Below are 25,288 nucleotides of genomic sequence, written 5' to 3'. Positions count from 1 at the left end.
GTTCATCAATTTATTTTGTTCATTAGGTTCACCTCTTTATATCTCTGATCCTAGGCTCAACACCTCCTTTCCGTCAAATGGTGAAGGGTTATATCTGACAAAAATGCTGTAAAAGATATTTTAGAAATATGGCTTGGCTTTTGGTAGCAAACAAAACAAGGTAACACATTCTTCACCAGTGATACTCGTATTCAACTTTATCTCCTTGAACACAACTGAGTATGTGTGAGTGAGGTTTGGCAGACAATGGTGGATGGCTACTCTATACACCACTGCTAAATGTGAGCATTTTCTCTTTCTTTTTAGATAAGAGCGAAATATGATTGTGAAACATTTATTTTCTCACATGAAATGATAATTTATGCTCTTTGTATAAGATAATCACAGTTATGAGACAAAGGGAAAATGTTAGGAAGAAAAATATCTTGATTAAGAGTTCCAGCTTTTTATTTACATAGACCTTAGGTCATATCTCAGATATGCTATTACTAATTGTATGCCCTGTGGCAAATACTTAATCTTTCTAATACAACAACAACATGTAAAGGTAAATCCAAGTTTGATAATTAGAGGACGTGCTCTTTAAGGAAATAATACACAATTATGAATAAAAATATTGCTAAGGTCATTCTGGGGTCTTGGAAGGCCACTGTGCAAATAAGGCAGCCCTTATACTTAAGTTTCATTAGTTTCAGGGTAAATCCACCTCTGCTAATACTTTTTATAACATGATGTGCCAAGAATTGCTTTAAATAATTTACATAATATTTAAAATAATGCTGTGAAGAAGGAGCTATTATTTTCTCTATTCTACATTTGAGGCAATAAAGACACAGAGGAGTGCAACAATTAAGTGGCAGAGGCAGGATTTAAATTCATGCTTTTAACCATTGTGGTATATGGCTTATTTTGGACTAAATTTTGTCATCTCTAAAATAGACTTAATCCTAAACCATCAAGAAATCTGATTTTATGTTAAAGACAATGCAATACTAGGAGATAATAAAATCTCAATAAGTACTTATTCCTTGTTCAGTCCTGTTGGATTAAAAATGCTACTTAATACTTAAACATGGTGTGATATTTTGGGTTTTGAAATGTCAATCTTGACACTCTAAAACTTCTGTATCACCACTGATTTCCTCCTTGGATATAGAGAAGTCGATTATAAATTAATTAATAAAATTAAAAATGAATCTATAAATGTTATATAAAACTATCTCTGAATCCTGATGAAAATATGAATTCTGACATTTTTTAGGTTTAATCCTCACACTTTTTTGAGCCAAATTTTAAGACCATTAATGATTTTGCAATGCATAACATAGTTAAGGGATATTTCCTTATTGTTTTTGTGAAGTTTTGATAAAAAGAAGGGATACATAATTTAAATATTTTAACCTTACCTTTAATAAAAAGAGAGATTGAATATTTAAGGTCCCTTTAATGTCTAAGCTTCTATAATTCTAAAGAACCCTCTGCAAATTAGAGTTTAATTCTCTTGTCCCCTTTGCTTACCTTTTCAAGATAACTTTAGAAAATAGAATTATAAGAAGAAATTTATTTTAATGTGATTTCATTTTACCTAAGACATGTGATGCATTGTCACATAGCCTCCACCATGAAAGGTAGCATTATGGTAAAAGTCAAATGTGTTTATTTCTACTTATAATCACATGTGATTAGTTTATAAATTATTTTATCTAAAATATCTAAGAATTATTGAGTATTTGCTATCTGCTAACCATAATTTTAAATTTAGTAATACAAATACATGAATTTTATGAGTAGTTATCTTTTTTAAAAAATTCCTTAGAGTAGTTATCTTTTTTATTACATTTCTTTAGTACTGGTAAACTCTGGATTTGGTATTGTACCAGACATGCAAAGACACACCTCCATTCCTAAGAGATTAAACTCTTAATTGAGAAAACAGCATTATAGTTCAAATCTCATGAATGAACTTATTTTTAATTCACTTTCATGGGAGACTACCTTTGACAGGGTAGATAAAAGCACAATCTTTATCAGACAGTTAAGAAAATGAAAGCTTAGTATCTTGGAGTTAGAGAAGGCTGTTTTTCTGTAGAGTCGGTACTCAATAAATGTTTTTGAAGTGGAAGTATATAACAGAAGTAAATGGAGGTACAGGAAAACAAAAAGAGCATCATCATAATTAGCATTTATTAAACTCCCACAGTTAGGTGACAGGCTTGGACAAGAGAAGGGAACACAATAAGATGTATAAAAGTATGTAGGAGGGGGCTGAATCACCCAAAGCTAAGACTGACTCAGATAGGATAATCAAAAAAGAGGAATCCGGAAGCAGGCAGAAATACGATCAGTGTGGCGACAATCCATAATCTTGGTTACGTTAGTAGAAAACAACATTTACAATTGAAGAAGTGTATAGAAAAATGTTAAAGATGTGTTTATGACAAACCGTATTAGACTTACAGTCAACTGTAGTTAATTGCTATTCATTCTAATAATCATATTAAATTGGTCAGATTATCAGTTCATAGAATTGAGTTATTCTACTATTATGTGGATCTCTTGGAGTTGAATTCCATTAATGCATATAGTGGTCTAACTTCAGCAAACGATAGGAGTTTTGTGTCTGCGGCTTATTGGTATACTGCACAGTGTATGCTTTTTTCTCAACCAATGATTAGGACATTGATAGTCACCTCAAATGCCTTCGGTTACTCTAATGCTCCTCTTTACTCTGACTTTTTTCAATCCTCCTGGAATTCCCTGAAGTATGGATAACTGAGGGTACTTATGATCTAGTAGCAGGGCATTAATTTGGGGAGACCACAGTCTTTCATAGTAGAGTCTGAGAATACCTATTTTCAGCTCTGCACATAATACCTTACATTTGCCTGGAAGCTCGAGAGATGCTATTAAAACCATGTCTGTTTCCACCAGTTAGACATATAATAACTATAATCTCACATGAAGAAAAGAGCTTTACACAATTAGAAAAAGCCCTTACTGCATAAAGCTATAGTGAGCCTTTGAGATTCCATCTTCTTTTACCAGTGCAGGCAGTTAGGCACTTTACAGCAATGGGACCAGGACATATACACTTTGGTTTCTTGACTGTCTGCTTGTCTACTCTAGTAATGAAAGTGAAAGAATTTATGGCTAGGACTACTAAAATAGGCATGAATCTTAGACCAACTTACTTTTTTAAAATGCTGATTATTTTCAGTGGTTCTATTTTTATTTTTTTTTTGCTGTAATCACAGTTTAGAGGATTAAGTAAAATGGCAGTTTGCACCATGTAATGCTTTATGAAGTCTGGGTAGACTTTTGTATTGCTTTATCTATCTTAGCACCTAAAAACAAAACATTCATGAACTATCCCACTCTGTCATATTTGGCATCTACTTGTATATATCTGGCTTGTTGTGACAGAAAATGATGGTTATTTGATGACTTTTAAAAATACAGAAATATTAAATGAACCTCACACCTTGGCGGGTATTATGAGAAAGTAAAGATGAATCAGATATAGATCATACTTTGAAAGGATTTGCTGATTAGTGGACACACAGACATACATAAATAATTAAAATGAAAGGCAGGCATTTAAAAGTATCATAATAAAATTTATGTATCCAACAATAAATATTTACTTCCTAATATGTGCCATATGTTATTTTATAATGAGATAGCATAATGAGATAGTCAAGGTCTCTACTCTCACTGAATTTGTAGTGCAGTGGTAAACAGCAGACAATAAACAAACAATAAATGAAACAATTTATTGTTTCAAATACTGTTTGAAACAAGACATTTTAGATATTGGTTACTATTAGGGGTCACTCGGGAGACAGAATTTATGGGAATTCAAAATTGAGTTGGTAAGGGCAGTAGAAAGTGTGAGGATGGGAGAAAAAGAGTCACTGATAATAATAATTTTGGGTCTGAGTAACTGGGAACATAGTGTGTCATCATGAGGAACAGAAAAAATGGCAAGGTTAATTTGGGGAGGGAAGAACATCAGGGTGAAGAGTGAAAAAATGCAAGGTATCATTTGAATGTTTCCAAATATTCCACCTCCAACCACCTGGTGTTGAGACATGCTGCACCTGAGATGGAACTGTGAAAGCAGCCTTTCATCCAACTGCTTCGATACCTCCTGATGTCCATACGGGGCTGATTAATGTGGAACATACCGCACCCGGAAAGGGGCTTTAAAGACAAAACACTCTGGTTTCCCAGAGAGGGCTTTCAAGCTGACTAACCCTATATTAAACCCGCCCAATTTCCAGGGAGCATTTAGTAACCATCCCTTTAGTGATTCTTCAGTCACTACCTTTGGTTGAAATTACTTCTAAACAGGGCCATCACTTCTATGGGATTGCAAACTTTTTGTGTTTATTACCTTTTTTATCCCTTAGAGAGTCAGATACAGAATCATTGTGTATACAATGGAGTTCAAAGAATGTTTTCATATTTAAATAAATAAAAATCTAGATTTTTGGTGCAGGGACTTCGTCTAGGTCAGGAGTTGGCAATTTTTTTGTGTGTGTAAAAGGCCACATACTAAGTTTATTTCAGTGTTTGGGGGCCATAATCTTACCCTCGCAGCTACTCAACTCTGTCAATGTAGTGTGAAAACACCAGATAGACAATAGATAATTAAATGTGCATGACTGGTTCCAAGAAAACTGTATTTACAAAAACAGGTGGTGGGACAGTTGTAACCACCAGACCCTAATTGACTGAGAAATTCCCTTCATTTGTCTCCCACCCCAATTATAATCCCACATCCCCATCTACCACCCCACCCCTACTCCAAAAATTAAAAGAAACATTTATAACATCTACTATGTTAGACACTTAGACTTCAAAGATGAAAGACTCAATCCAGGACCTGACGGAAAAACTACCAAAAAATGAAAGTTAGAGATGCTATTACTTAAAGTCACTGGGTTCTGTAGAAGCATTAAGAATGCAAACTCATGCCAAACTGGTTTGGCTCAGTGGATAGAGCGTCGGCCTGTGGACTGGAAGGTCCCTGGTTCGATTCCGGTCAGGGGCATGTACCTTGGTTGCAAGCACATCCCCAGTGGGAGGTGTGCAGGAGGCAGCTGGTCGATGTTTCACTCTCATCGATGTTTCTGGCTCTCTATCCCTCTCCTTTCCTCTCTGTAAAAAAAATCAATAAAAATTAAAAAAAAAAAAGAATGCAAACTCATTTCAGTCTGAGGTGGTGGAGGGTAGGTATTCAGAGAAGGTAAGGGAATTTTCCTAGAGGAAGCAATATTTGAAGTAGAGTAAGAGTTAATCCAATGGAGAAGGAGGTAGAAGAGTTTTTTCAGACAAAGGGAACAAATTGTAGAAAAGCCCAGAGTGAAAACAAAAATATGGCAGATATAGTTCAATTCTGTCTAGTAATCCATAGGGTGGTATATGTGAAAAGTCAGGTTTTCCTCATGTTAGACCTTTCAGATATCAGCAAGAAGTTAGGAATCGCTAGATGAATGTGCTTGGTTATGAGTTGGGGAAAACAGATCATAGAAGAAATCCTAGGAGCAGACAGGAGAGAGAGGCTGAATGGGGGAGGTTTGCATGAGAGATAGAGGAGAAAGGGTGAAATGGAGAGGAAGAGAGGTAAAGAGATTAAAAATAAAGGACTTGGAAGCTATTTAAAATTTTAATTAAGGAAGATACACAATTAGATTGCAGTTTAAAAGGGAAGCCTGGCAATATTATGGTGCACAAATGTGAAGTGGGCAGGAGTTTATAATATAATTTGTAATAGCTTACTACAGTAATCTATTGTAAAATAGAGTTGTCTGAATTGAAGTAGTAATCATAGAAATGAGGGCACATATTTGCGACATTTGGAAGGAAGAATAATATTCCTGGGGATGAGAGAGAGAAAATAATTGAGGAAGACATCCAGTTTTCAAGCTTGAAAAAGGGGCATGGGGATAATGATTACAGTCAGTAAGATGGGAAATCAGGAGGTGGAATAGTTTGGGATATGCTAGGATTGGATGATGAGTTAGTTTTTGATTGGTCCAATTTGAAGTGCCTTGGGCTATACAAATGTAAATATTAAGTAAATATGCAAAGAAAGGAAGTTGGGAACATGGGTCTGGAATTCAAGGGCAAAATAATTGGATTTGGGAACTATTATCACACACTTGATTGATAAACTTGTGGGCGATATTACAGTCACTCATAAAATGTGTATAGTGAGTGAAACAAGAAATGAGTCATGGAAACCTGGGGGATGCCAATTGTATCAGTTATCACTGCATAATAAAACATCCTAATAATTAGTAGCTCAAAACAAAAATTTATTATTTGTCAAGATTTTGTCGATAAACTGGGGTGGTTCTTCTGGTTTCACCTGGCTCTCTCCTGAGCAGTGGGTTGGCTGAGGACAAGGGTCAGATGGGACAACAGTTGTCTGGGTCTCTCTCCATATAGTCTTTCATCTCAGGCTTTTTCATCAAACAACAGCCTCAGTTCAGCTGCAAAGGATCTGTGGCCATTCCTGCATGACACCTACATCTGTAGAATGTGCAGAGGAAGTGAGGTCTATGCAGGAACTGAGTCGCAGGAGCTAGAAAAGTAAAGGAAGAACCATGGAGAGTGCAGTCAAGAAGTCAAGCAATGGATTGTTGCAAGAATGGAAGAGAAAGGTCACAATGCATAATGTAACAAAGAGGTCAAGCCAGATCAGGGCCAAAAAATGGATATTGGGTTTGACAGTTAGGAGAGTTCTGATAAACAAGAATTGTGTTGGTTGGGGGTGGGGAAGGGTGGAAGTCATTTTATTATGGTGGAATGTTGCTTCTGTAAAGTGATGAACTAGAGAAAGTAACTGTGGGTTGCTATTGGTGTTTGGGAAAGAAAGATAACTGAGTGGAATATGTGGTCAACTCATATCCAGGCTATGTGACAGGGTAGTAGGAAGAACCAGAGGAAAAGGGAGAAGATAAAAAGAGATTAAGAATGAATAAACCATAAAGCAAAGTCCTCGAGGAGGTGGAGGCAGTGAAGTTCAGAGCATATTAAAGAGTTTAAGATGCTGGGAAGTAAATGGACATAGATACTTTTGATATAGATAACCAGTGTTTTTCTCTTATAGATGATGTTTTCAAGTATCTCCTTTTCCTTAACAAAATTATATGACAGGTCCTCGTATATTCTTGTTTCTACAAGTAACTAATTCATTGTTTCCCTTTAGGTAATTTATTTATGACTAATGTGAATAGCTAATTATTTTAGATAAGTTTCCAATTGGAGGTCATATTTTATTACAGTTTATTACAAAGTATGTTCAGAAAATCAGGGATAAAGAAGCTTATCTGGTGCCTTCAGCTATCCTACTGTATAATTCAAATTCATACACAGTTCTAGTGCCATTCAAATATGCCAACATATCTGAGAATGCATTTAGAGAGGGAAGAGCAGGTGGCTGCAGGCAGATACAAGCTGAAAATCACCATCACTAGGGAATATATTTCACTGAGAACCAAAACCAATTGTGGACTTAGCTGCCAAAAGGAAAACAAATGCTAATCGTTGATATAACTACAGCAATCATTATACTAAATACTCAGGCTAGGGAATTTTCCTTTAACAAATATACTTATGCTTTGCTGTTATGAAATATTTCTCTACAAAGTGCAAATCAATAGGCAACTTTAGGTGTTTGCTAGTACAGGTAACACTGGGAAGTAAGCACTAGAATTTCCAATGAGATTAAATATTTTCTCAGCATTTCATTTGGCAAATACAACATGTTAAATATTTGCATTTTGATTATAATCAATTTCTGGAATCTGAACTATGAGTTTAGTTTACTTAACCCTCAGTAGTCTCCAATACACATTCTTTACACATTCCCTTCCCTTTTCTCTGTGAATGGGAATTATGTATTAGAGCTACCCTGCAGTTATGGAACATCTAGGGTTTTCCTTATCCTCCATGACTGGTATCTATTATTACTTTCTAGAAAATTAAGCTGCCATTAATAGAGCATATAATAGTGAATTTTTCTATAGATATGCATTTATACATATATATGAAATTTTAATTTTCAGTGTGTCTTAAATTATTATTTTTCACTGTTGCAGTTATGTATAGAATATTTTCTGAAGGACCCCAATTTGAAAACTATTACAATAAAAGTTAATGGTTTATGTTTAGTGAAAACTATTTGATAGAACTACTTTCATGCTTCATTTATTAAAAACAGTGATTCGAATTTTCTTAGTGACCTGAGAAAGACGCATTCTTTATGGCTCAAAGGTTGTGTGATTTTCTCTTCCCCAGACGACAGCACTGTGGTCCCCAAAATGTGACTTCAGAAGTCATTTGCCACACTCTGGGTAAAATAACCAGAGTGAGCTTGTGTCCCAGAACTGCCTTCCTATTTGCCTGCTTTATTAATTTAATAAACTTTAGTGTGTGTGTGTGTGTGTGTGTGTGCACGCACTCACACACTTTAAAGAAAGACAATCATAATGGTCATTTAACATTCCCTTTTCAATTTTATGTACAGTGTAGGGGAGAAAAAAAATTCCTGAGCCTTCTTGAGGTCCCTGGGTAGGTCTGAAAATTAAACTGACACAAAATAACAGGAAAAGAGCACACACGTTTATTATAAGTTTTACATGACTTGGGAGCCTTTCTAAGGAAACGAAGAAAAAAAAAAAGGTTAAACCTGCATATTTTTATGGTAGCTTTGATAAAGAGCGACAGGTAATGTAGTAAACTGGAGGCAACTTAGAAAGTCATGTCTGTTGGGTTCTTCTTGTTCTTCTGTCTTCAGAGATAACGGTGCTCATTCCCTCCAGGTGTAGGGAGGGCACTTCTCGCGTAAGGGTGTTATGACCTGTTTCGTGAAAGAGGCGTGTGTGGAAAGTCTGAATGAACTTCCTGCTTCTCCCATTTTCTCCCTCTGTAAGCTAAAAATACTCAGCATATCAAGGTGCCTTATCTAGGGCTATTGTGTCCTGAATCCCACTAGTAGTATATTTGCTTTACTCCAAATGCCATCAGTCTTCCTGAGGTGGTCAATTTTTAAGTACAGAAAATAGCCAAAACAAACTTCAAATAGATTTAAAAAGTCAACATAACTTTTAAAGGCTGAAAGAATGGGAAACACACAATACCTTAGACAAAAATATAACATTCATGAACAATTCTCTGAGACTTAAAGAAACCTGAAACTCTCTCTTAGGTTGTTATTCAACATCTATTCTTTCAAAAATTAGAATCTTTTATATAAGAGAACCCATGACTATATACCATATCTACACTAATAAAAGAGAAACATGCAAATTGGTGTCACTCTGCTACACCCACCAGCCAATCAGAGCAACTATGCAAATTAACCCAACAAAGATGGCGGTTAACTTGCATACACAGGCGCGGAGCAAAGACTGAAGATGACTGAAGATGGCGGCGGCCACGGAGCTGGAGCAAGCAGGAGGCTTGGGTTGCTCCCGGCGACAGAGGAAGCCAAGCTTCCCACCGGCCCTGGACTCTGCTCAAGGAGTGGCTGGGGGCCTGGATCACCAGGGCTGACCCAGGCTTCCAGCCTGCCCTGGCCTCCACTCGAGGAGCTGAAAAAAAAAAAGGGGGGGAGGGGCTGGGAGCAGGGGGCCTGGATCACCAGGGCTGACCCAGGCTTCCAGCCTGCCCTGGCCTCCACTCGAGGAGCTGAAAAAAAAAAAGGGGGGGAGGGGCTGGGAGCAGCCGGAGCGGAGAAGCCAAGCCTTGCTGCTGCGGCAAATCTTCGTGCAACAGGCCACTAGTATATAATGTATATGTCATGCTTTGGTTACATGAGAGAAATGTTGTTTTAATTTTTTTATTAAATACTGGTGGCTTATTGTGAGAAAAACGACATCTTATTTCATATAGTAAAGAAAATCGCTGAATTTGTGCATTGCAAATGTTTCCTGTAAGTCATGAATTTTGTGAGATGTCATGCTAAGAAGGTCAACTAAGTTAAACCTGTTTCTGAATAGGTTCATGTATCTGACTCAGATTTCCTATCTTGTTTTCGAAGATTAAACAATGAAATATGTTGATCATTATATTAGACTTAATAGAGTTGATCAATGACTTTATTCAATTCTTATTTATCCATATTATCCTTATTTTCTTTATTTCCTTGTTATCTTTATTTCCCCCCACTTATTACCTGAGGGTAGTACTGAACAAGTACTTAATCTGTTGTTCCTCAGTTTCCTAATCTGTAAAATGAGTTTGACAATAGGACCTATCTGATAGGGTTGTGATGAAAATTAAATAAGTTGATATGTATAACAATGTCTGGTACATACTAAGCACTCAATAAATGTTTGTTATCCAGTGGATCCTTTTACATAGACTCCACTGTTCTTCTCCCCAGTCACTTTATTAGTTTTTAAGTACCTGTTCCTTAACTACCAGGCCCACACATAATCATATTAAATCACAATGTCAAAGGGTCTTCTTACAGACAGGTTCCAAAATCAGCATCAATTAAATCTCTTGAGGCTCTTTAATGTAATCGGACATTCTACAAAGGGTTATGGGAATTCAGAATGAATTGAAGACATTGAGGTCAACTTCTATGTCATTTTTATTATGTATTCAATATTACTTAACTTTTATTATTGCCATTACTTTTTTATTTTTTGAAACTTTATAACACATTTGTACAGAGTATATCTCATGATTTTAAAAAGTGTTTAACATGGTCTTAAAATTTTAAAATCTCTCTCTGAGATATCTTTTTTCTCTCCTAGCTGTATGACAAATTCCTGAAGATGAGGATAATCTTATCTTCCATATAATTTTATCCTCAGCATTTATTCACATTTGCTAAAATTATTGTTCCTTTGACAAATGAATGGTAAAGCAACTCATAAAAATTCATATATCATAACTCAAAATGGATAATTTATTTGGGATTAAAATCTGTGTCCAGCTGGATCAGAATATCTGTGCAAGAACAATTTTTTTCACTTTTTTTTCTATTACATTTCTCAAAATACAGGACACATAAACAAATAACAGATATTTAATTCTGACTGTGTTGTTTGATATCGCTTTGGATTGCATAGTGATGTGTTATTAGGGTAAAATAAACTTTTATCTTTTGAGGAATATAAATGTGTTTTGAGGTTAACTAAAAATTTGAAGGGCATCACTTGTATGATGTGTTAAAAAATATTAGGGACACAATTCTCATTTCCTTATGGAATGAGAAGTTTGACTGAAAAGCATTTATTTACTTTCAACTGCATGGGAAAAATATGACAATATCTTTATTTAGCCAAAAGGCTGATAAAACTTAAAATATTAGTAGCCCTTGCTTTGTATTCAGCAATGAGAAAGTACAAATAACCAGATTTTTTTATATCTTTGTCATGCCAATCCATTTGAATAATAGTGACTTCAGGACGTATTACAGTGCAGATGGTTATATTCAGTATTATTTTATTGCTAAGAAAATTTTTTCTTTATTGATTAAGGTATTACATATGTGTCCTAATCCCCCCATTACCCCCCCCCCCAAGATATTTTTAAATACTGTTTCTGACTTACCTAGGCATAGCTTCCATGCCTGCAATGCCCCTAACCTTTATGAGGTGATAGCAGTGATTTTTTTCTCCTCTCATTTCCCAGTTATCTCTGGGACCTTCTCTTTCATCCAGTAAAGAAGGCAGGTATTATCTTGTCTTCCTCTAGAAACCCCCATTCCTTTGTCCCCTCTGTTCAGGGCAGAATGGACTGCAAAGAAGGAGTAGGAGAGAAATACAATGGAAATCCCTTCAGCTGACTCCCAACCTCCTATCCCCTCCACTGTCTCCTTGACCATTCCCATCATGTCATTCTAAATACACTTTTTTTACCCCCCTCCCCAAAGTTGGCAGCCAGATGTTCAAATACGATTTCTTAATGAAGAAGGGAGATTTACTAGTCTGTGGATGTAAGTTTTTTTTCTGTGCTAAAATTAACCTTATTCTGAATAGGGTTTGTGTTTCTGTCACATCTAAATGCAAATATCAGTATTCCTTAGGACCAGCTCTGGTATCAAAGGAGGGAAGTCCAGTTGTGCAAGATTAATAGTAACAAGCATACCGATTGGCTATGGGGTGAGAGGAGAGAAAAAAAGTTCCATTTTATTCCATTAAGTAGAATGCCAACTTTCATCATTAATTTTAGACTGCTTGAGATTAGAAATGTCTCTCTTGTAAATTTGTCTCCATATATTTTACTATTAGTTTCTCAAGATGAAAGAAACAAAAGAGTAAAGGTGAAGCTGCAATGCAAGTATATTTTGTTGTAAATCTGGAACAGGATTGCTCAACAGCATGACTACTGACATTTTAGGCTGGATAGTTCTTTGCTGTGAGGATACTGTTCTGTGCATGGTGGGATGTTTATGTTCCTGGCCTCTACCCACTAGATGTTAGTAGCACCCCCAGACTCTAATGTGAAAAACAAAAATGTCTCTGCATTTCAAAAAGTCCCCCCTGGGGTGGGGCAAAATCATCCCTGGTAGACAATCATTGGTTTAGAAAAAGAGAATCTTCAGTTTAAAGAGTAAGTAATGGTAATTTAAAGGAAACTAGAGTCTTGGGGTGGTGGGACAGGACTCAGGTATTCCCCCTAAGGCTTCATAGTTCTTTACCCTTCAATCTGATGTATCCTTCCATTAAATCAGAAGTGTGCTTCTGCAGAGTTAAGCAATAAAAGCTCCTATACATGGCAGCTAGATTGTGTCAGTAGCATACTTTCTGGACTGGAAATAATTGTGTCATAAATTCTATGGAAAAATGCATTTTAACATCCAAATATTTTCTATAAATATTTGTAACTAGAGGCCCGGTGCACGAATGGGGTTTGGCTGCCCTGCCCCAATTGGGGCCAATTGGGCCGAGCCGGTAAGGGGGAGTGGCCGAGGGTGGTTGGCCAGCAGGCCCCACCCCTGACTGGGAGGGGATATGGGGCAGGACCGGCCAGGAGGAGGGGACATGGGTGGTGGCTGGCCGGCCCACCCCCTGGTCGAACTCCCAGTTAAACTCCTTGTTGAAATTCCGGTTGAGGGGAAAATTTGTATATTAGACTTTTATTATATAGGATTGCATTATAACATAGTTCTAAAGATAAAATTCCATACTTATTTTTCATAAGTATCTATAGCTTGCATTCTGATGTTCATATACTGGCATTTCTTATAATGTAATTATTTTTAATAATTTTTCATTTTGATGATTCTTCTATTTTTAAAAGTAGAGTTAATATAAAATATTGTCCTGATAATTTTATACAACAATTTTCAATAAAGTAATGATACTCTTTGATTGAAACTCCTTCTTTACAACTTCAGTGCCTTTTTCCTCTCCACAAGTGGGTAAACATGGACAAATATTGCCCATCTATCTCTGTCATTACAAGAAATCCTTTTTCTGTAAATATACATTTTATGGGATCTTCAAATTAGCATTGAAATATCATTCAGTATTTTATATTAATAGCTTTAAGTATAGATTTAAATAGCTTACTTATTCCCTAATGCTTTGTGCATAATAGTTACTCAATTGAGGTTTGTTGAAGAAATGTTTTTATGAATGTTGCATTTGTATTTATAAGCCAGGTTATCTTAATTTTATGAATTGTATTTGATTTATTAAAATTATTTATCAATGAGGATATTTTTAAGTTTCTGGTTGACAATAAAATAAATGCAAAAGTCTCATATTTAATATTCACTATTAGTTCGGAGTGAATATAGAAAAGTACCTGTAACTGAGGGTAATACATGTTGTTAAAGTGTTTTATTTAGCATATAAATATTCTTAATTTTATATATACATACATAAAAAATTGAATATAGGATTTTTTTTTTGGTATGATAAGTTTCATTAGCACAATCTTAACCAAAATCAGAGTTATCTATATATATGAAAAGCTAATATGCAAAGTGTCCCAGTGGGAATTTGACCGGGAGACCGGTAGTTCTATCGCTTGTTATGACATGCACTGACCAGCAGGGGCCAGCATGGAATGAAGGAAGGCCCCAGCCAACAGCTGGCAGCCTGGGAAGGGAGGCTCCAGCCAGCAGCTGGAAGGCCCCAATCAGCCCTCATTGCCAGCCAGGTCTAAGGACTCTACCCATGCACGAATTTTGTGCACAGGGCCTCTAATAAATTAGAGTAAGAATAAAAGCATTCTCAGCTCATCTGGGATCCAAAGGTTATATTAATGATGTTTTTGAAATGTCTCTTATTAGCCCAACAGATATGATATATTGGAAGTATAAATGCAAAAATATTTGAGTAGTTGAAACAGGTGAAAAAATATTGTGGGATAGGTTGGAAAGTATTTATAAAATAATATTGTTAATTATTGTAGCAAGTTCAATAAAGTAACTGAATGACAATGCTAAAAACACTACACTCTGCTCTGAATTAGATAACATTAATTTTATTATTATTGTTAACAACCTATATTTACCCAAGTTGTGTTTTATAATTTTCAAAGCACTTTTACTTTTTTTCTCTTATTTGATATTTGCAGCAACCTTGTGAGAAATGTTCGTCTTATATGTAAATTGCAGTATTACAATGAAGGGTACAGAGGATTAGAAAAAAAATGATTTATTAGAATTCAAAATGACTATTATAGTTAAGATGATATCATAAATTTAAAATTTCAGTCCACTTGTTCCCACTGTACTCTTGCAAATCTTCACAAACAAATCTTATTAATGTTTCAAAGGGAAAAAAGTATTAAAGCATTTGATAAAAATGGATACTGTAGCATGATGAATATTTAAAAAAATTTGCATATATACAAATAATTTTCAAACATTTTGTGATTACAAACTTTAAAATAAATTAAACAGAAGTGTGCTTTTTAATAATTTTTCATTTTAATGATTCTTCTATTTTTAAAAGTAGAGTTAATATGAAATATTGTCCTGATAATTTTATACATCAATTTTCAATAAAGTAATGATACTCTTTGATTGAAACTCCTTCTTTACAACTTCAGTGCCTTTTTCCTCTCCACAAGTAAGTAAACATGGACAAATATTGCCCATCTATCTCTGTCATTACAAGGAATCCTTTTTCTGTATACATTTTATGGGATCTTCAAATTAGCATTGAAATATCATTCAGTATTTTATATTAATAGCTTTAAGTATAGATTTAAATAGCTTACTTATTCCCTAATGCTTTGTGCATAATAGTTACTCAATTGAGGTTTGTTGAAGAAATGTTTTTATGAATGTTGCATTTGTATTTATAAGCCAGGTTATCTCCTCTAGTTTTGGTTAAAGCCGATGCTTTTCTACCATCCACATTAAGCTTACCATATGCTGCCATTCTCTTTGTCCCTACTGCCTTAATATTATGGAGTCAGACACATAGAAGTCCCTCAGTACTTGCCTTTATACTGGACTAGAGGCCTGGTGCAAGAATTCATGCATAGGTGGGGTCTGGCTGGCCTGCCCCTATGGGGGCTCATCAGGTCAGGCTGGTGGGTGGGAGGGGCCACGGGTGGTTGACTGGCCAGCCCGCCCCTGATCAGGGTGTTGGGGGCCAGTCAGGGACCAGGCCAGGAGGGGAGGGAGGCCCAGATCAGGCTGGTTGGCTGCCGCAGTGCACATCATAGCCACCAGTTGTCCTGGTCATTCTGGTCGTTCCGCCATTCTGGTCACTGTGCTTTTATATATAGAGATGTCTAAATGAAAGTTAAGGAAGGCAAATTTTAATCGATTCAGGAACTTGGTTGATTAAAACAGGTGGGTCATTAATTTTATGGTGAAAATGCATTGAGATTCAAGCAGTTAACTTAAAAACAACTTTTGAAATAAAAGCGGTTCATAAATTGAAAACTATTTGTAGGTGGATAGCCATAATGACTTTTAGGGAATAGTTCTAAAAATAAAGTAACATCTAATTGGAAGGAACATTTCTGCTTTCTAGCTTTGTGACTTTAGGCATGTTACTTGCCCTTTCTTTGTCTCAGTCCTCTCATCTGTAAAATGGAGATGATATTATTAACTACCACATAGATGAGTTCTTAAAATCAAAGGAAGCTGCAAACCAAGAAACATACAAAATAAAAAGTAACTTAGCTGAGTTAGAAATAGTAAATATCAAGAAACATCTTGATTATACAGAAAAAAAAAACTTTAATTGCACTATTAAGTAACATCAAGTGAGCAAGGGCAGAGTATGAGGAGCTAAAAAGAAAAAGAAAAGAATTAATAATATTAATCAAATTGACAGTGAGGAATGGAACTAAAATACTGGGATAAAATTAAAAATAGAAGTGAATGACTGAGATAAAACTTTATAAATTAAAGCTCTATGATTTTTCAGTTTTTACATGGTTAAAGTACATTCTCTGTGAAATTTAAGATCCAGTAAATTTTTTATCACTTCTCCCCAACAAACATACAGTAAAGCAAAGCAAAACAAAAACAATACTCTTAGACATACAGTGTCTGTATTTATTTTTATTTTGCTGCATTATAATTGGAAGTTATATGTCTAACTACTAGATTTGAATCATTAGGTAAGAACTGTTTGTTGCCGAAACCGGTTTGGCTCAGTGGATAGAGCGTCAGCCTGCGGACTGAAAGGTCCCAGGTTCGATTCCGGTCAAGGGCATGTACCTGGGTTGCGGGCACATCCCCAGTAGGAGATGTGCAGGAGGCAGCTGGTCGATGTTTCTAACTCTCTGTCTCTCTCCTTTCCTCTCTGTAAAAAATCAATAAAAAAAATATTTAAAAAATGTTATATAAAAAAAAAAAGAACTGTTTGTTACATTATATTACATGACAAACCAATTTATGTGGTATAAGTTTGTATTTTTAACCTTTATTATGTATGTGTTTATAGATGTCATTATTTATACTAGATAATAAATTTCCATTGGTTTGGAAGGAAACATTATTTTTAGTCCCAATTCTAGTGTTAAATTCTTTATTTATATCAGATAACTAGATTTGCATGGGGCTATGAAGAAATAAAAACAATTACTTCTAAAATATTGTAATTAAGATCAATAAATTAGTTTAATATTGATGAATATTTTTTATTTGAAGGTTCTTTTTTTTATATGATGCTGAAGGTTATGTCTAGTTTCTGGGAAGCACTGATGAAATAAGAAACTTAGCTCTAGAATTGACACGAAAGTGTTCTCTGTCCAACTCTAGCGCTCTTTCCCACAATAGGCCAGGGACAATGTCTTATAAATAGTATTGTCTTTATACAATCCACATATCTGTGACAGTGCCAGACACACAGGAAGTGCTCAGCAAATATTTGTCAAATGAATGAATAGAAACTCAATCAGAGCCATACTATAAAATAAATACAGTTTTCCCCAATCCTAAGCCTGTTAACAAAGCAGAATTTTTTTAAAAATATATTTTATTGAGTTTTTTACAGAGAGGAAGGGAGAGGGATAGAGAGTTAGAAACATCGAGAGAGAAGCATCGATCAGCTGCCTCCTGCACACCCGCTACTGAGGATGTGCCTGAACCAAGGTACATGTCATTGACCAGAATCAAACCTGGAACCCTTCAGTCCCCAGGCTGATGCTCTATCCAGTGAGCCAAACCGGCTGGGGCTACAAAGCAGAATTTTAAAATGATGAAGCTTATACTAGGTATGAAAGATTTATTCCTTAAATTCAATAATGAGCAGTCATTGCTTTTAAATATGTTCAGTCAAGCGGCATAATTTCTGAAAATTTTCTGGTTTGAATGACAGTTGTAAAAATTACACAAAACATTTAGAAATAACGGACCCAATAAAATATAGGACGTTTAGGGCAGACTTAAAAGCAAAGGCTGGAAAGGATTGTGAGGTTATTAATAAAGGCACTAACTTTCTCATATGTTATATAGAAATAAAAATATCTTTCTTGATTGTGAATAATACCCATCAGTGTTATATTATCCACATGAGCTGAAAACTAACAGATCTCTAGGGAAAGACATAATATACAAGAACTTGAACCTTCCAAACAATAAGAATTTCAATTGGAATAGGGGTCATGAAAGTATTAGAGAGTTGGCATATAAGTGGTTATTATTATTCTAAAGAATCTATTCACCTCTGTTTCTCAGCCCTCTTCACAGATATAGCGTAGGGTTGAGTTTACCCAGAACTGGTGTTTCTAAGCCAGAAAGTAGAACAAGACATAGGAACTACTCCAAGGAGATAACAATAACTGCTTTTATATATATGAGAGTTTTGTCAGCTATGGGAGGCACCAGGCCAGTCAGAAATCCCTTTGACTAAATCAGAGTAGGAATAAGATTAAGAAGAAAAAGGCACAGAAGATAACACCTATCCACACACTTTCTTCCAAGGTTGGCCATTGGGAAACATCCTTCCTTGACCAGTTGAGTGCTCCAATAGGGCACTACAGTTCCAATTGCTATCAAAGGCTAATTTATGTCATAGAGTTTCTCCTAAAAATAAAGTCTGTTTTATGATTTTTTTTCAATATAATCTGCATGTCTAATTCATCAAATTTGTAAACTTGTTTTTCTTGTGTAATGGTTAGAACTGCATTCTGGAATCAGCTTTCTTGTTTAGGTTTGAATCCTCACTGCACCACTAACTGTGTGACCTTAAGACAGTCACTAAACCCCTCTGTGCTTCAGTTTCTTTATCTGTAAAACTAGAGGCCCAGCACATGAAATTCATGCACGGGTAGGGTCCCTTGGCCTGGCCTGCGATCAGGGCTGATCTTCCCCAGCTGCCGACAGCCGGCCTCGCCTCCTGCTGCCCGTGTCTGCATCCACCCACACCCTGTTCCCCGTTACCCATCGGGCGATTGGAGCCTGCCAGCCAGGGGGCAGTAACCAAGAAGTTGGCTGTTCCCACCCACTTCTGCCCCTGCCCCCTGCCACCGGTCACCCTCTGTGTGTGGGGTGACTGGCGGGGCAAACAGGCCTGGCTCGCTCACACCTGCCTTGGTCTGGCACCACCACCCACCCCCGGTTCCCCTTTCCCCATCAGAGCCTGCCAGCCGGGGGCAGCTCCTGCATTGAGCGCCTGCCCCCCGGTGGTCAGTGCACATCATAGTGACCGGTCGTTCTGCCATCCGGTTGATTTGCATATTACACTTTTATATATATGTAGATTATATATATATAGATAATATTTGCCACCTTACAAACATTCTACCTTAGAATTGTGAGGACTAAATGACTGATATATGTAAGAGCTTCGAACAGTAGTTGGCATATATTAAAAGTTTATAATTGATTATTATAATCTTTATTGCTGCTTTTTTTTGAGAGAGAGAGAGAGAAGAAGGGGGGAGACATCAATTGGGTATAGGCCCCAATGGGGGATCAAACCTGCAGCCTAGGTATGTGCCCTGACTGGGAATCGAATCTGCCACCTTTTGGTACCGAGGACAGTGCTCCAACAAGCTGAGCCACACCAGCCAGGGCTGCTGCTTGTTGTTTTTAATAGTATTTATTTTAGAGTTTAACACTAAAGACTAAAACATTATCTATATATATAAAAGCCTAAGCAACCAGTCAACCAAACAACTGAATGACCAGTCGACCAGTAGCTATGACACACACTGACCACCATGGGATAGACGCTCAACACAGGAGCTGCCCCCTGTGGTCAGTGTGCTCCCACGGCCACTCCCCCACCCCCCCCCACCCCCCGCCGGCTGGCCCCGATTGCTGGCTAGCCGAGGGACCCCACCCATGCATGAATTCATGCATCAAGCCTCTAGTATAAAATAAAGATGTCCTTAGTTATAACATAATAGCTATTGCCATTATCTTATGAGACGAATAATTATGACAATTACTCTATTTTGTTATTTTTACCATGACTTATAAAAATTCATATGGAAGTTAGTTGTAATTTAACATACAGTATGTACATTGAATTTGTGTTACTTCTTTTCAAATTATCCAAGTTAGTTAGTAAACTCCTAACTACACAGTGTATAAAAATGTTTGTTAAATTTGAATATTTTATATACATGCTTAAAACATATCAAGGTAAGCATTAATTTAGAGGTAATGTCCCGTATAGTCAGTCATAAAGCAGATAGTAGTTAATTACTTGGAGAACATATTTGTTTGGTTTAGAGTGTATTTGTGTATTATTTTTCTAGTAATTGAAATATGAAAGTAATTTTATCTTAATTTCTAACCTATCTTTATGCAGCTTAGAATTATTAAATGATGTCATAAATATCAGATATCACATTAATCCATATTGTCATTAAATGTAACATGTTTTATAAGAGAGAAATTACAACTCAGAATGACTTTTTGAACAATAACTGATAAAATTTTATTAGTACACTGAACTAGATCTAATCTTCTATGTTATTTGGTATCACCAATTTGTTCTTTCTTCTTTAGTAGTCACTTTATGATGTCAGGAGAGTCAATAACCAAAGTATAATAATCATTTAAAATAAAGATAACAATATATGATTAATCACTATTGCTACTGAAACATAAACACTATAAACTAAATTCTAAGTGTTAAGTGATTCTAGAAGCCAGAGAAAATTTTTTCAGTATGTGTTTCCTGGAGAAATATGCTTTGAAGTGCTACATAAATAAAGTGATAAATGACTAACTTTCACAGCAAGTCAATTACTACTCAAAAATTGTGTCTTCATAAATCATATGGATTATAATTCATTTCATATTATTTGTTTTTAGCATTTTTAAAAGAGATATTATGAAAAACAGCCTTTTTTATTTACAGTCAGGATAGAAATGTGATTGTAAGACTTTGCCAAAAGGTATAGCCTAGAAATTATGCAATTTTCTTGGTTCTTTCACTACCTATGTCTTTTTTTCTTCAGAAAACTGTTCCCCTCCCCCCATGCTCCTCTATATCATAAAGGAAATTACTATCAAGTTTTTACTTGATATATATGTCCCAACTTGAACCACTTTCTATTATCTCTACTGTTAAAACTCTAGTCCAGGCAGTCCTCATCCCTTTCTCAGACCACTCCACTAGGCTTTCAACTGAGACTTCCTGCCTTTTTTTGCCCTTTTTACAGTCTATTCCATAAACAGAAGCCAGATATACTTAAAGCATAAATTAGATCATATTCCTCTTCTGCTTAAAACTTTCTCATGGCTTCTCATTAAAACTGAAACAAAATCCAAATCCTTTATCATGGCCTACAAGGCTACGCCTGTCTTCGAGATCTCATCACCTGACATTTGACCCCTCTCTCCCACCAGCAACAACCCTGACTCCACTATCCTCAGCCTCCAACTTTAGTCACTTTTTTTTTTCTGTCCCTGGAACATATTTCACGGTCCCTGCACGTTTGTTGACTCTTTTTGGAATTCTTCCCTTAGGCCTCTGATTTCCTTCTCATAACTTACTTTCCTATTCAGATATCACCTTCTTAGAGAAGTCTTAAGTCTTAAACACTCTAAATAGACTTGTTTCAAGTCACTCTGTATCCCTTTATCCATTTAATATTTTTTCTAGCATTTACCACTGTCTGATTTAATATTAAGTACACATTTGTGTCTGTGTCCTCATTTCCTTTGCTTATTATAGTATCTTTAGCATCTTCAGAAATATCTGGCACATGATCGGCATACAATAAACATCGATCAGATGCTCAAAACTCGGAGGGAAAGCAGGGGAGGGTGGGGGTGAGGGGGGAAGATCAACCAAAGGACTTGTATGCATACATATAAGCATAAGCGATGGATGTGGACAACAGGGGGTGAGGGTGAGGGCAGGATTGGGGGGACGAGGGGACATTGGGGGGATAAGGACACATTTGTAATATCTTATTCAATAAAGGAAAAAAATTATTAAAAAAAAGAAAAACACAATCACTACTATACCATTTTTAGACTCATTATGGCAAAAAAATCTTTAAAACTAAAAAAAAAACAAAAAAATTTGTTGAATGAAAGAATGACAATTTTAAAAATGGACTGTTTTCAACTCTATGACTTTAATATAATTTCAGCATTTCTACCTTTGCTTCCATGGTCCTTCCTAGTCCTAAGGCTCTATCATGACTGTAAATAAAATTGACTGTCACAATATCTCTTTTAAACAATGCTAAGAAACAAATGAAATGAATTATACCCCAGATGATTTATGAAGACATACAATTTTTGAGTAGTCATTGGCTTGTTGTGAAAGCTAGTCATTTATCACTTTATGTGGCACCCTCAAGGCATAATACTCTAGGAAGAACATACCAAAAAAGTTTTCCCTGAAAATTTTCTTTCTCCTCCGATTCACCTTCACTTTGATAATTGTCTTGATTGTCTTAACTCTAGCAGTTTGAACTTAGTTATATTGTGGTTGACTTCTAAAAATTAATTAAAATAGCCTCAGTTGTTTTTTATGAGAATTGGCACTTTCTGAGACCACTAAGAAAGGAAGTTAAGATATCTTCCATGGTTTTAAGATTTTTCCATGCACTAAAACTTCTGATTCTTATGTAGTATCAACCACAAAATGTGTGTCTTTCAAGGGTATTAAAGTTAAACCATCTTTCTGACTTTACACAGGTGATGACAGGATTATAATGTGCTTTGTTTTTCTTTCAGATCTCCAACTAAAGACATGGATTCGGAAGAGAAGGAAATTGTGGTTTGGGTTTGCCAAGAAGAGAAGATTGTCTGTGGTTTAACTAAACGTACCACCTCGGCTGATGTCATTCAGGCTTTGCTGGAAGAACACGAGACTACATTTGGGGAGAAACGATTTCTTCTGGGGAAGCCCAATGATTACTGCATCATAGAAAAGTGGAGGGGCTCGGAACGGGCTCTGCCTCCCCTAACTAGAATCCTGAAGCTTTGGAAAGCATGGGGGGATGAGCAGCCCAATATGCAATTCGTTTTGGTTAAAGCCGACGCTTTTCTACCAGTTCCCTTGTGGCGGACAGCTGAAGCCAAATTAGTACAAAACACAGAAAAACTGTGGGAGCTCAGCCCTGCGAATTACATGAAGACGTTACCACCAGATAAGCAAAAAAGAATAGTCAGGAAAACATTCCGGAAACTGGCTAAAATTAAGCAGGACACAGTTTCCCATGATCGAGACAGTATGGAGACCTTAGTTCATCTGATTATTTCCCAGGACCACACCATTCATCAGCAAGTCAAGAGAATGAAAGAACTGGATCTGGAAATTGAAAAGTGTGAGGCTAAGTTCCACCTGGAGCGGGTAGAAAATAATGGAGAAAATTACGTCCAGGATGCCTATTTAGTGCCCAGTTTCAGTGACGGGGAGCAGAAGCTAGACTTGCAGTGTGATGGAAACCAGATTCTGGAGGGCCTGAGCCAAAGTGACGGAATCCTGCAGCTGGAGGAACAGCTCGGATATTACAGAATGCTCATCGATAAGCTCTCCGCTGAAATCGAAAAAGAGGTCAAAAGTCTTTGCACGGAGATACATGAAGATGTGGAAGGGGCAGCTGCAAGTGAACTTGAAAGCCTGAATTTAGAAAGCGTTAAGGGTGACTTGGAGAAAAGCATGAAAGCTGGCTTGAAAATCCACTCTCACTTGAGTGGCATCCAGAAAGAGATTAAATACAGTGACTCACTGCTCCAAATGAAAGCAAAAGAATATGAGCTCCTGGCCAAGGAGTTCAGCTCAGCTCATATTAGCAACAAAGATGGATGCCAGCTAAAGGAAAGCAGAGGGAAGGAGCCCGAGGCCCCCGGCAGCTGTGGGGAGGTTCCTCCCTCTTCTCAAAGACTATGTAACGTGTACACAAATGACACAGACTCGGACACTGGCATCAGCTCCAATCACAGTCAGGACTCAGAAACCACCGTAGCTGATGTGGTGCTGTTGTCAACGTAACTGCAATGTCTTCTTTCTGACCTACTTTCGTGTTGTTCGTGCTTGTTTAATTTACCAGGAAACTTTATTTCAAATATTACATGCTGGAAAAAAAAAGTTAATCCTGTTAAAATCTTCACTAGTTAATAAAAGCTAGAGAAATGTGTAAGCTTGTTTTTGATTAAAGATATCCAAGGTGACCTCATTATTACTAGTTCAAATGATGAACTGTTTATTAGGAATGCAGCACAAATAGCTTGCAATCGTATAAGAGAAATGATTTGATGGGAGTTATAACCTCCCATAACTTCTATGAGAAATGATTTATTCAGACATAAAACAAATTCTTAATATTAGGCAGTCATATTATTCAAGCTACACTCATGAACAGTTAAAATGCTGTAATAGATTTTTTTGATGCTGTATTATTGAAATTTTTTATATCTGTAAAGTACATGCCAGGCACTGTATTGTAACTGTATTAATTCAAATCTTGATTCATCTCATTGATACTTATAATGTACATCATCTTTGTCACTTCCTGAACCCCTCTCTACTTTTCTGGACTTAAACAACAGGAAGTGGGAAGGGCTGCTGGTGGGACATATACAAAGACCAGCAGTGGATCGGATCGGGGTATAGATGAGGAAGGGCCAAGGGCTGCATGCAACAGCAATTTTTTTTCTAAAGAAGCCTGAGATGACTAAGACATAAGCATATGTTTTCTCTAGCCGACAATCCCAGTCTTCTGATTACACCAATGGTCTGTGCAGCTGCATTCTTTGAAGGAGATATGGTGTGGGTTACAGAGAAAATCACATGGTCATAGTCCTGGTTGTTTACTCCCTACTAAAGTTGAAGGGATGCAACTCAGAGTCCTTTGAATGGGTAAAATAGAGTCTATAGGCCATTTTATCTGTGAACATGCAGAGTGCAGAGAGGAACTCACATGGACAAAAACACATTTATTCTGCTGTACTGTAATTCAGATCATCTTTGTTGTACTTCATGTAAGGTGCAAACTAAAAAAAGTACTAGCTCAATCCCCTACCCCCAAGCATGCTAGTAAATATACAACAAATAAAATGAATTTTTTTTTTTTACATCCTGCCTTGACTAACAATCATTATAGTGCCAGACTATCCTTGGTTTTGCCTGGTTTTTAGTTTAGAAGTTCCTGTCTTTCTCCTGTTTTCTCTCTTTCTCCTCTCACTTCCTTGCTTCTGGCCAGTGAACATGATAAATCATATGGAAACAATTTTATTGTGCTGTTAAATGAATACTGCCACAGTTTATTTTTATTTAGCTGACACTTATCTTGTATGCCACAGCACATGTAAGTAGAAATATTATTTTACTTATATATGAATAACTAACATATGAATATTGGTTAAGATTCCCAGAATTTCTCATTTCTTCTGTTTGTTGTTATGCTTACTGTAGTG

The 25,288-nt window shown here is 36.3% G+C and overlaps 1 protein-coding gene across 1 annotated transcript in view; it reads left to right on the top strand.

Annotated features, from left to right (window-relative positions):
* Nucleotides 1-24,946, top strand: part of RASSF9 (Ras association domain family member 9) — a 31,663-nt gene extending 6,717 nt beyond the window's left edge. Inside the window, exon 2 of the mRNA XM_006083988.3 lies at nt 22,604-24,946. Coding sequence (XP_006084050.1) covers nt 22,604-23,864 — 1,261 coding nt within the window. The 3' untranslated portion in view covers nt 23,865-24,946. The remainder of the gene's footprint in view (nt 1-22,603) is intronic.
* Nucleotides 24,947-25,288: the final 342 nt, after the last annotated feature.

Source organism: Myotis lucifugus, unplaced genomic scaffold (assembly GCF_000147115.1).
Source record: "Myotis lucifugus unplaced genomic scaffold, Myoluc2.0 scaffold_9, whole genome shotgun sequence".
NCBI classification, from domain to species: domain Eukaryota; kingdom Metazoa; phylum Chordata; class Mammalia; order Chiroptera; family Vespertilionidae; genus Myotis; species Myotis lucifugus.
Note: the sequence above shows the minus strand (reverse complement) of the source record. Positions and strands in the feature narration are given on the sequence as shown.